The 12,190-nt window shown below is 48.0% G+C and overlaps 1 protein-coding gene across 3 annotated transcripts in view; it reads right to left on the reverse strand.

The window, feature by feature from the left end:
• Nucleotides 1–955: 955 nt before the first annotated feature.
• LOC108410060 (ubiquitin carboxyl-terminal hydrolase 43) overlaps nucleotides 956–12,190 on the reverse strand; it is a 59,965-nt gene continuing 48,730 nt past the window's right edge. Inside the window, exons 14-15 of one of the 3 annotated variants that reach the window (XM_073234798.1) lie at nucleotides 11,281–11,445; nucleotides 956–3,111 (exon numbers count right to left, since the gene is read on the reverse strand). In XM_073234798.1, the coding sequence (XP_073090899.1) occupies nucleotides 2,063–3,111; nucleotides 11,281–11,445 (1,214 nt within the window). In that variant the 3' untranslated portion in view covers nucleotides 956–2,062. The remainder of the gene's footprint in view (nucleotides 3,112–11,280; nucleotides 11,446–12,190) is intronic. The other 2 variants (XM_073234797.1, XM_073234800.1) reach the window with 2 other exon arrangements.

Raw genomic sequence — 12,190 nt, forward strand, 5'->3', positions numbered from 1 at the left:
TCCACCTTCCTCCAACTTCAATTAACAGATTTCCAAGGACATTTTTGTGACTGGGAAAAAGCATCCAAGTATTTCTACCATGCTTCCTCCTTAAGCATCACTTGACCACTTGACTACGGGACCACATGCCCGCAGCTTACTCGGATGCATTTGCATGGCCAAAATCAAAATCATGCCCCAGTCCAGACAGAAACCTGACCAGTCCTTTCCCAGGCTCTATTCTCATAGCCTTGCCTACCCGCTCCCTCTAGACAGAAAGCAACCTCAGGGATGGGCATGCCAAGAGGCCTCATGCATGGCTGTGGAAGACCCAGTGATGGCAGATATCCACCAGTGTCCATGTGTAATGGCCTCTTTCCAAACCTCCAGGTTGGGAGCCCAGGGCAAATGCTCCAATTTGTGGAGCATTATGGTAAACACTGCTAACACCTGGGACCCACTCATGATATCCAAGGGTGTTCCAAAGATTGACGACTTAAAGAGGAGAAGCCTGGGTGTACACGTCTGAGTCACAGCCCAATCCCTCAGAGGACAAAGGAAGTGAGGCTGAGCTTAGGAAGAGGCTGGGAGCTAAAGATGGACAATGAGCATCAGCACAGGAGAGAGAATGAGGTAAGAAGGAAGCCTAGATGCCCATAACCCAAGAAGGAATAGACAAGCTTGTCTTCCATATCTCCTGAGATTACATCAACTAAGGTGTGAAGAGAACCTGGACTTCCTTTGAAACGCACACACACAGGGCTACCGGCACACAGATCGCCCTCTGGGGGGCAGGGGGCAGGGTCCACCTTCTTTTTCCTTCTATTGCCTCAGTTCTTTCTATCTTGGAACTGTTGCTCAAAAGCAAATTGTCTTTCTCACAGGGGCAAAAAAAGGACTTCATATTTCCTTCTTAAGAAAAGTCACGGAGACATACCAGTGAGTCATGCAGTATGTATGAGGGAAGAATTTTGGAGTGAGGTGACTTGAACAAATGGTTCTCATCAGAAAGGAAGCATTTTCAGAGCATGGGGTCAGGCATGGCTGCCTCCCAGTAAGAGGTGACAGGGTATCTGTTAGAACAGCTACTGAAGCCAGTGCAATCTAGTAAACGGGACAGTCCACCAACAGTCCACTGAGACAGGCTCAGACTCCCAGGTCCTCGAAAACACTGGCCCTCTGCAGAGAGACCGGAGAAGCCCTCTCATTCTTTAGAAACAGCAAGTCATCTTAATTAAGAGCACCTTAAACATTTCATAAACAACTCAAGGGACTCCTTTCCAATATCAGCAATAATGAGCCAAATTTACGTGCACGAACAAAGCAAGATCATTTGTCCCACGTGAGCAATTCAGTCACTTGCTTGTTTCACTGGCAGGCTTTTATTAAAATTGTACATAGATCTCATGTTTACATGTTCTTTAAAAAGACCCTCCTTTTACCCTAGTATCAAAATAGTTCTTTAAATACCTCAAAAATCTTTAATAGAATTATTCTGTTATATATTAAATATTCTCCTAAAATCTCAATTGTTTCTCCCCATTTCTCCCCCCCCCCGAATCCTGACTTATTGTCACTCCCACATTTTGGGGATCTTTAATGCTTTATTCCAGAGAAGCATTAAAAGGAAAAGATTTTTCTGTTAAGTCCACTGCTTAAAGAAAAAAAAAACAATTTTTTTAAAGGAGAAACCAATGACAACACTTGATTTGATATTGAAGATTCTTATTAATTAGGATTCTCTATAAAGTTATGCCCTAAGGTTTGCCCACATCCAAATCGCCCTTTAGTACTGGTACTTAGGGCCTGGAATTAGTTAAAGGCAACATCAGTTCTTGCCTTAAAGTGGTAACATTGCTCCAACAGCACCCTCTTGTGGCCTAGATGTATAAGAGCACCCAACAATACAGGAAGGTAATTTGGATACAAGATGTTAGAAATCTAGATGCAGAGATCAAAATGTTCACTTTCAGGGGTCACGGGACAACTGGCTTCCAGAAAGCCCACTCTCAACACAGGTACCCAGAGTGCTGTCAGTGTGGTCGTGAGAATGTCAGTTTCACACAATACTGGAAATATACTCTCAAAAGCTAGACTCCGGTAATGGTTTCTTTCGACCTAAGGAGAGAGTGTGGTATTTCACCTTTTGCAAGGTGCCAAAAGAAGCCTGCTCTCCCAGAACACTCCTGGGTGATGTACCAAGGGCACTGGCCCTCATGGGATGGCTGGCCTTGCGAGGGAGGTGCAGAGAACTGGGGGCTGACCGGACACCCCAATCCAGGTGGTGGGCTGGGGTCTGCGTCAGGCTATCCTGAATCCTGAGGCCCGCAGCTGGGCTCAGCCTGCCACTCACCAGGGAGGCTGGGGGCATCTGGGGAGCCACCGCCCTGTCATTCTTCTCCTTCTTCCAAAACACAGACCTCAGAAGGGTGAGGGTCCCCTGCGGGGATCTATCTGCCCGGGCATCCCTTCTGTCTGCGTTGCCCCTGATTTTGCCCAAGGAATCTTGGTGATTGTCTGTGTGGTTTCCAGAGGCCACAATGCTCAGGGCCTCCTTGGGGGACAGCGCTGTACCACTGCCTCCTGCCTGACCACTGCCCGTACAGTTCGTGGTCCTCAGGCCTTCCAGCTGGGCGCGTTTCTCATTCTCCACTGTGGGCACCACAACGAGGGGCAAGTCAAACTGTTTGGGAAGCCGGATATCCTGACTTGTGTTTTGTTTGAGTTTCCTTGCTGTGCTTAGACCATCAGGGACTCCAGGAACTGCACAGTGCTTGGGGTAGCCTGAGGGGCAGGGCCCTCCAGCCAGTACCATATCGCCATCCCTCGCACTATCTTCACCCCCAGCAGAGGGGGTGGCGTTTGACTGTGGCACTGATACCATCCTGTCCTTGCCAGCAGCGCCCGTCAACAGTGGTACGATGGACTGACTTGTGGATCGAGGTCTCCGTCTGGACTCCAAATACTCCACCAACTCAACAGATGCACCAAGCGGTTTCTCCCTGGGCCCAAAAGACCACCGGAGAGGCATGGTCTTAAAGGGCCCATGCTTGGCTTGAGAAGGGGTGGGCGCCTTCATGCTGACGCTTCGGCCTTGTATACCCCGTACCAAGGGCCTGGACTCCAACACTCCTGGAAAAGACACCAAGAGCATCAGTGCCCAAATAACCATCCAGCTGCAACAGTAATAGCAGCGTCAGCCATCTAACAAGCACTGACTGAGCACCTCAGATGTGGTGGGCACTGTGCGAGGCACTGGAGATACGGCAGAGAGCAAGACACATACGGTTCCTGCCCTGGGAAGCATCAGTGTTTTCACCCACCATGCCATGGAATTGATTGATGTATTTGAAGCCACAGTGCGAGCCAGTGTCCAAAAAGGTAGCTACGTGCCCAGGCAGTGCAGCCCTGAGAAAGCCCAGTCTCTGAGGCATTTAGCTCCCAGATATAAGATTATTTTTATTTGCCTTTAAATATTCCCATGAAACAGAATGCTCTGCCAAAGTTTCTGTTTTTCCAGGTCAGATTAGATGCTTGTACTTTTTTTCAAATTCAAGAATCTCAGATACCTTACCGTGAGCTAAAAAAGAAATGAACTATGTGCTTAATTTTATCAGAGCTGCCACGTGTCTTCATTGTATGTTTACAACACCTGTATTACAGTTGGAAAGAGATTTTTTATATAAACTGTTAAGTGAGAAAGAGAGTCTAGAAAATCACAGTGTAAGGCAACTTGCAAAAATATATACACATATATGTGTGCATATGTGTGTGCAGATGGATGAAGTATGCATATGAAAACAAACAGGTGGCAAAATAAATCCTAAAACAACAAGGCATAGAGGAGGCCATGGGGGTGCTGCGTACAACTGACTCTTCCTAATTCTTTCTAAATCTCAACATTTCTGAGGGAAACATACATATAACTAAGGTTGTATATTTTTTCTTAAACAGCCAGTTACAAAAACAATTCCATTTGCAAGAGCATCAAAAATAATAAAACATTTAGGTATTAACTTAACTGAGGAAGTGAAAGACTTGTACAATGAAAAATATAACATATTCCTGAAAGAAATTAAAAGACATAAATAAATGGAAACACATCCCATGTTCTTCATGGATTGGAAGACTTAATGTTGTTAAATATCAAGATGGCCCAAAGCATTCAACAGAGTCAATGCCATCCCTATGCAATATTCTTTGTAGAAACAAAAACCCATCCTAAAATTCACGTGGAATCTCAAGGGACCCAGAATAAGCCAGTCACAAAAAGTCAAATACTGTACGACTCCATTCATATGAGATAGAGTAGTCAAAATATAAAGACAGAAATCGTAATGGTGGTTTTCAGGGGCTGGGCGGAGGGGAGAAGGTGGAGTTATTGTTTAATGGTCATAGAGGTTCAGTTTTACAAGATGGAAAGAGTTACGGGGATGGATGGTGGTGAAGGCAACACAACAATGTAAAATGTACTTAATACCACTGAACTGTACACTTTAAAATGGTTAATATGGTAAACTTTGTTGCGTGCATTTTAACACAATAAAAATAAGTTAAAAGGAAAAGGAACACTCAGTCACCAGTTACTGAACCACCAAGACGCCTTGATGGACAGGATGCCTGCACCCTGAGGTCAGCTGAAGCACACGACCGCGTGGGACAAGGGCAGCAGTCCCTGTGTTTACTGAGAGACCCAGGGCCATCTGCCAGCCCCTCCCCTCACCTGTCCAGTCTCATCGGTGAGTGTGAGCAAGGGCTGCGGCCGCAAAGGCCCCTGTAAGTGGAGGCTCAGCCAGCTTGGACGGGCCCTTTGGAGGGGACCAAGGATTCTCAGGGCCATAGGCGCAGGGCCTCAGGGCTCAGGGCAGCTGAGGGATGAGGCCCAGAGTCACGAGGCATGTTGGCGGGGGGTGGGGGGGGGCATACACAGGCCAGCCAGGCTCCCCAGGAGAAGCAGCAGGAAGGCAAAGGGGAACAGCACCCACGCCTACGGGAGCACTTGGTCAGCACCTCAGAGGCTCCTTGAGATTTTTACCTTCAGGTTTTCACATGCAATTTTGGGTATCTTTTCCTTTAAAGCATTTCTTTAGATGAGCCAGGAACAGACACAATTTCACCCAAAGTACTTCACAATTTCGGTTTCAGCTGCCCTTGCTGCTCCACCATTAAATTCCCATGCCTCAGAGGAAAAAATGCTCTGGGGGCTGGGACGTGTACACGGGTTTTACCCTCTCCCACAGCCCTGGGCAGGGCAGAGGGAGAAGCTTTGTGTTAGGACAAAGCTGTGACTATTATTTGGCCTTTCAAAATGACCGAAGGCAGCCTGTAGCCGCGGCAGGTGGTGAGAGCTTGGCAGCGGCCCTGTAGGGGCCCTCCCCGGTGGGAGGGCCGGGCCACCTCTGCCGCTCCGCACCCTGCGACCAAAGGCGCTGACGCGGCTCGGGTCTCCTCTTGCTCAGGAGTCCAGGGGAAGGATCCGCTACTATCCTTGGTTTCTCTCGTTCTACATGCTGGGCTCCAACAGGACCTGAGGGCGAGCGTGAGGGCCTTGGGTAAATGGAGAGAGAGGTGACATAGGGGCAGGAGGCAATGGCAGGACCCAGGCTGATGCACTGCTCACCGTCCACCCAGTGTCTCATGCGCCTCCCCTGGGGAGGCCTCCTGGGAGGCCAGGAGCAGGAGGCAGAGGCGGAGCCGGAACACCAGTTCCTTCCTGTGGAATCTGCCCTTGCTCACGCCCGGTCTGGCCTGAGAACAGGAAGGCCTGGAGCCTTAAGTGACATCAAGTACATGAATAGTTAGGTTCTTCCTGAAGGTCAGGTAAGCCCAGAACACACACAGGAGCTTCCCAGGCGCTCGTAGCACAGGTGGCAGCTATGCAGCAGTGGGCACGGCCCCATGTCCAGAGCGGCTCTGCAGCTGCCAGATGCTGCCCTGAGAAATGCCACCTCTGTGATTTTTAATTCTCGGCTGATGAAATCATGCATCAATGTGACTGTAAAATGTGTACCGGGATCTGGGGAGGTGGCCTCTCCTCACTGTCCTCAGCCACCTACCACAGCACGAGCCTCTTCCTGGTCCAGTGCTTCTGGTCTCTCTGAGGGCTTCCACTGTGCCTCATACATCCACCCACTTATGTGTTCGATAAATAGCTAAGGACAACCTACTGTGTGCCAAGGACTTTCAGTGCTGGGGATACAGCTGTAGAAACATACGAAGCACCTGCCCCTTATGGGGTTTGAGACGTAGTGCTAAGAGCTATGCTGAAGAATGAGGCAGGGGAAGGGGGAAAGAGGTGGTGGGCAGTGAGTGAGATGTGGGAGCAGACCTGAGTGAAGGGAAGGAAGACACCCAGGGGAGATCTGGGGGAAGAGCCCCCAAGCAGAGTAAGCAGCAAGTGCAAAGGCCCTGAGGCACTGGTGAGCTCTGGGGGCCAGGGGAGAAGCGAAAAGACCTCCATGGCTGTAACCAAGAGAGAAAAGGGTCCCCCATTACAGTCTTCATCTTCTGAACCCCAATCTGTATTTGGAGACATCCTGGGGCAAGCCTAACCCCCAAACTTCTCCTGGTCCCTGAGAAAGTAAGAAGCTACACAGGTGACTAAGACTTGGTCATCTCTGAGACTGAGCCAGCAGCACGAGGCTGGTGAGGGGAAAGGCCATCTCAGGGGCCTAGGCCACTGCTGCTTCCATCACTCTGAGAATCACCTCTGTTCAAGAGGGTGTGGAGGGGAGCCCCAGGGGGCAGCAACAGAAAAATAACAACATTCAGCATTCAGAGAATAAGAACAAACAGAACCATCCAAAGAGACCCCTAATGAAATAGAGCTGCCGGAAGAAACAGAAATCTCTCAAGGAGATTCAGGTCTGAAGAGGGGACTGACAAATGTGGCTTTCAAGTTTTAAAATTCATTGAATGAACTGAAGCCTTGCAGGGCTGCCACTGAGACTCGAGTGAGTGGCCTGAAAGCGGTGTGGACACAGTATCTCACAGCCAGAGCCCAACGACAGGAAGGCAGCAATCCCAGGGAAAGGCCCGGGGACTCGGATGAGGATCCAGGAGACCCAGCGGGCAAATAATAGGCACTTGAAAAGTAGGAGAGGCAATAATTAAACAAAGGAGCAAACAGAAAGAACACTTCCCTACAGCAATGTTCTTCTACAGCATGCAGTGAAGGAGGGCCTCTCCAAGCTCTAGGTAAGGTTGATGAAGAAAAACAAGGTCTAGGCATATTCTGGTAGAATTCTTAACTCCAAGGTCAAAGACACTCTTACCAGCTTCCAGCCAGGAAGAACGCATGACTCACATGAAAACAATGGGTTTCTCACCTGCAGCCCTGGGCCTGGCAGACCGTGGGAACACACCTGCAGATGCCCGAGAGCGCCTGAGGACTGCAGTCCAGGAGTCCTCCACCCGGACACGCCGCCATCCAATTCCCAGGGAAAGGAAATACCTGTGGCTACGCAGGGTTACAGGACACACCACGCTTACTTGGGAAGAACTCTGACCAGAATCAGAACTGCGACCTCAAGATAAAGGGTGACAGACAGCAGTGTCTAGTGGATCCCCACCCACATGGGGATAGGTGGTCTTAGAATGTGTAACACAAAGCTAAGTTTGTGTGTCAGGGATGGGAAAGGTAGTGCAGGAGGAATTCTAATTACACTACTAGAACAGAGTATCACCCCATCTCGGCAAAATGTAAGAGTTGGGGATTGAGGTGGGCTCATTCCTAAAACAGACCAGAGGGAGCCTATGGAAGCAGCTCAGAGGCCTTGTGGGGGGAATGACATGGAAGCATTCTGCAGGTGTGGTCTTATAAACGGGAAGGAGAGAAGGCAGCTATGAAACAGGGTGACTCGCAGGGACCAGCTGGCTTCTCATGTCCATGTAATAGGAAAATGAATTTGGTTATAAATACTGGGAAGGATTCGGTAGCAACAGATGGAAAACAAAAGCAGAGCTTCCACATGAACAAGGGGGAAAGGAAACAAATGGCAACATGATCAAATCAGTCTATATAAGGAAAAAGAGTGACAGAAAATGTTGAAATGACATGAAATCACGTTTCATTGCTCTTATATTAATATGAATGGACTGAACCCTCCCACGATCAGATAGGCTCTGAATTTTTGATGAAAAGGTTCAGAATTTTGAACTGGAGATGAAAAATGTTAGCAGGATAAAAACAACATTATACTGAGAAAAGACACAACTTATAACAACTTACAAAGAAGATATAACAGTCATCCACTTCCACCCAGAAACAAGACATATTAACACCTACATACAACATATAGTAAAAATTATTAAAGCTCTTGGAGTACTTAATAAAAAAAATTGGGCTAAACAGGAATGTTTCAATATACCTTCTTCTACCCAGGCAGTCCTAAATAAGGTCAGTTTAAAGAAATGACCTGCATACAGCAATCAACTCACTTCATTTGGTAGTTATAAAGCTCGCATCCCTCAAATAAACATAGTATACATTATTTTATGTACACACAGAGCACTGACAAAATAATAATTATCTACTTACTTGATCACATAAAGGGAATAACTTTTGAAAACCACATTCTTGGATCATAAGCCACAAAATTAGAAACAAAGGCTATAAGGGTGAACAAAAAAAATCTTAAACACTAAAGCTCCCAGATATCCTTTAGAGCAAAGAGGAAATCAAAACAAATAAATACTATCTGGAAAGCACTGAAAATGTAAAAAACAAAACCTTTGAGGCCGGAAAAAAGGTCACAGAGGACATTTATCATCAGGAGCATACAAACTGACTCAAATTGACTGAAAAGCTGAAGTCCTGGGGCCCCTTACTGACAGGGGGGCCTCTGTGAAGGATCCTAGCCATTCTTCACATGGTCACGTTTTTATAAAAATTGTACAAGTAAGGTGTTTATATCCTTTTTCTTGCAGAGTCTCTCTCAACACCTGTCCCCAAGTATGTAAGCTGCAGTTCCCAGAAAACTCGTATCCAAGGTTTTGGTTTAAAATGCCTTCTCAATTCTGATGCCCCGTAACTAGAGCTGCTGGAATGATGATGTTCCCAAGCTATCAGAGTTCCTCTATGGAGGACTCCTGGCACTTGGGAGGGACAGTTCTGTACTGAACAGCACCATCCCTGGGCGCCACAGCACACTGAGCGTCCCTGCCCCGTGGGGACTACATGCCAGTAGTCCCCTCTGCTCACTGTGACAGCAGAAAAATTTCTCCCGCATACCCATGGGGAGAGGAGATAACAGTAACCATAAGTCAGAACCTATGTGCTGGATTTAGGTCTTGCTCAGGCTTAGTACTCCAAGAAAATAAGGTTGGATTTCCAGCCACCTAAGAACTTCTCAAACAAGTTTCTAATCCATCACTATTTCATTCAAACCACAGGTCTGGACACTCCCTCTGGAAGTAGGGCTCTTGCAGTGTCCAAATGGAAGAAACTCGAATTTACATCTTAGAGGCACAGCGCCAGGACGCCACAGCCAGGGGAGCCAGTGGATTTGCTCCTCAGCCACTTTCCAGGCGTGAGCTCGGGACCAGTCACTCCTGGGGCTTGGCTTTCTCCTTTGTGAAAGGGCTATAATTTCACCTCTGGATCATGATGACTAGATAAGAAAAACACCTGCAAGCATCTGGAGGGAAGTTCTGCTGCTTTCTCCCACCCCAGCCCAGTCTGTCTCTCTGGGAGTTTTATGGAGCTGCGTCTGACTCCTGTCTGAGTGCCACGTTGAAAACCTGGGTCAGCTTTTGAAGGTGCCTCATTTGGGGTCTGAAACACTATTTTCCTTGGGAGACCTGAGAAGTGGCCTGGGGTCCTACGCCACTGGACAGAGCTGGGATGAATTTGAGAGCTGGGATGAATTTATGAGCTCGTCTGAGGCTAGTGCTGATGGGGATGGACAAACTCAGGGAATAACTTTTCTTTGCCAGATGCCATCCATACGGTCATGAAAACGTGAGGGGCAAAGAAAAGCTGAGACAGGGTAAGTCAGAACATAATGCATAAAATAGTATGCCCACATAGAAACAGATGCTAAGGAAATAAGACAAATGCAAACGGCATGTAGAGCTGCACCTTCTCTGTCACTGACGGCCTCTGCGCCCTTGCTCAATCTCTAGATGCTGGAGACTCCACAGTTTGGTCCCAGGTCTTCACTCATTTCCATCTTCACAGTTTCCTTAGGAGAGCTTAGCTAGCCCTGTGGCTTAAAATTCCATCCATGCACTGATGACTCTCAAGTATCTATTTCCACTCCTTAGCTATCAGCTGGATTTGGATGTCTCACAGGAGTCTCAACATTACCATGTCCAACTGTTTTTATTTCCAAAACCAACCCTGCTTCCTACTCACCCTCCCCACCTCATGACCTGCACTGCTAACCACCTAGTTATTTAGATGCGAAGGAGAGTCCCCCCTGACTGATCTGCCCCTCACACCCCATACGAGCGAATCCCGTCAGCTCTATCCTCAGATACATGCAGTCTGACTATCTCTCACCTAACACGCTGGTCCACGCCACGACTCTCTCACCTGGATAACCACAAAGAGCCTCCTTCCAACTGGCCCTTCTGCTTCCACTCTGGCCGCCCATCCCCGGGATGTATTCATATAGCAGAAAGTAGACTTCATAAAAATATAAATCAGATGAAGTATTCCCCTACTCAAAACTGCACTTGGGATGAAATGCAAACTTTGTACTCTGGGCCCAAAGGTCCCTCATGGCTGGGTCCCAGCTCCCCTCCTGTCACCCTCCTCCTCCTTCACTCTGCTCCCCCTGGCCTCTCACGTGCATGCCATGCCAGGTCGCCCTCAGAGCTTTCTGCCTGACAGCTCCTCAGCCCAGAACACAGTCCCAGGCTTCACAGCTCCCTCTCTCGCTCACTAAGTCTCTGCTCCAAAGTCACCCCTTCCCTACCTGCCCCATCTCCCGGAGCCTCCACATCCTTCCCCTCCCCCTCCCAGCCTAGGTATCTTCTTCCTCTGATGATATACCTCTTGGCACTTACCCCTGCCTAACATCATGGCATTATATTCACTGGCTTGTTTAAGTGTTGTCTTCCCTGTCAGATGGCACCCAGGGAGCAGAGGAAGAATGGAGGGTGATGGATGGGTTGGGGGAGGTAGGTGAGGGCTTGGTCACGGCAGACCCAGTCTTCAAATAAATCTCTCCTAAGGACTGAAACTTTACACTCAAGGTCATATGCAGTGCCAGCACGTTCATAACAATGAGGAATGAAGGTCATTACAGAAACGAAAATAAAATCAGTGAATTTAACCCACATGATGAAACATACCCTTTTCCTGCCTGGAGAGGCTGTTTGTGAAGACAGGGGTGTCAGGCACCTGGAGCCGGGAGGGGCCGGGGGCAGAGCTCCAGGACAACAGGCTTCCCCGCGTGCTGCTGTTATTGCTCCCGAGCCGGAGCAGCCAGTGGTCAGATAAGGAGGAGCTGGTGGAACCTGGGGAGGAAGCACAGAGGGAAGGCTGGACCCCACTCCAGCCCTCGGGACCCAGAGGAGCCTCTCGTGGCCAGATGCCCAGCCCTGGGCCCTGGGCCAGAGTGGGATTAGATTATATCAACTTGGTAATGACCAGGAGAAACCTGCAATTCATAACCACAGGACCAAGCGGAAAAAATCAAGGCAAGGAATTTGGGCACAGAAAGGGGGGTGTGTTGGTGAGCACTGAATGACCTGTCACCAGTTTTCTAAATATGGTTGTTTCTTATTCTTCTTTCTACATCTATCTTCTGTAAGTGGAAAGCAGATTAAGGTTGATTTAGGCCTCCTAAATCATCTTAGTTTTATCCAGGCATTTTATAATAACTATTGAGGAGAAACTCTTGAGTAATAAAAAAAAAAAGTTTTGTCATCCCAGAAATATGGATGGCTAGTTTGCGGAGTGAAATCAGTAATGTAAAAAGGTTGACTTTGACCCTCTGTTCTCCTCAAAGCAACTTTGAGGTTGTCTAATAAGGTATTGCTGGGGTGTGGTTAAGTAGCCATATTTCCTATTAAAGCCCCATGTCCCTTATAACTGCCCCTCTCTTCTAATAGGACGGATGCAGGTTTATATTGCACAAGCTTAATTAAAACCTGCCTTGATATGAGTGAGCTGGAAATACAAAACCCCAATCAGCCAAGAGTCACACACCTCAGATACCAAACATTATATGTATTATTCTCTTCCCCTCTCTTAGATTTC

This window comes from Manis javanica, chromosome 4 (genome assembly GCF_040802235.1).
Source record: "Manis javanica isolate MJ-LG chromosome 4, MJ_LKY, whole genome shotgun sequence".
In the NCBI taxonomy this organism is placed as follows: Eukaryota; Metazoa; Chordata; class Mammalia; order Pholidota; family Manidae; genus Manis; species Manis javanica.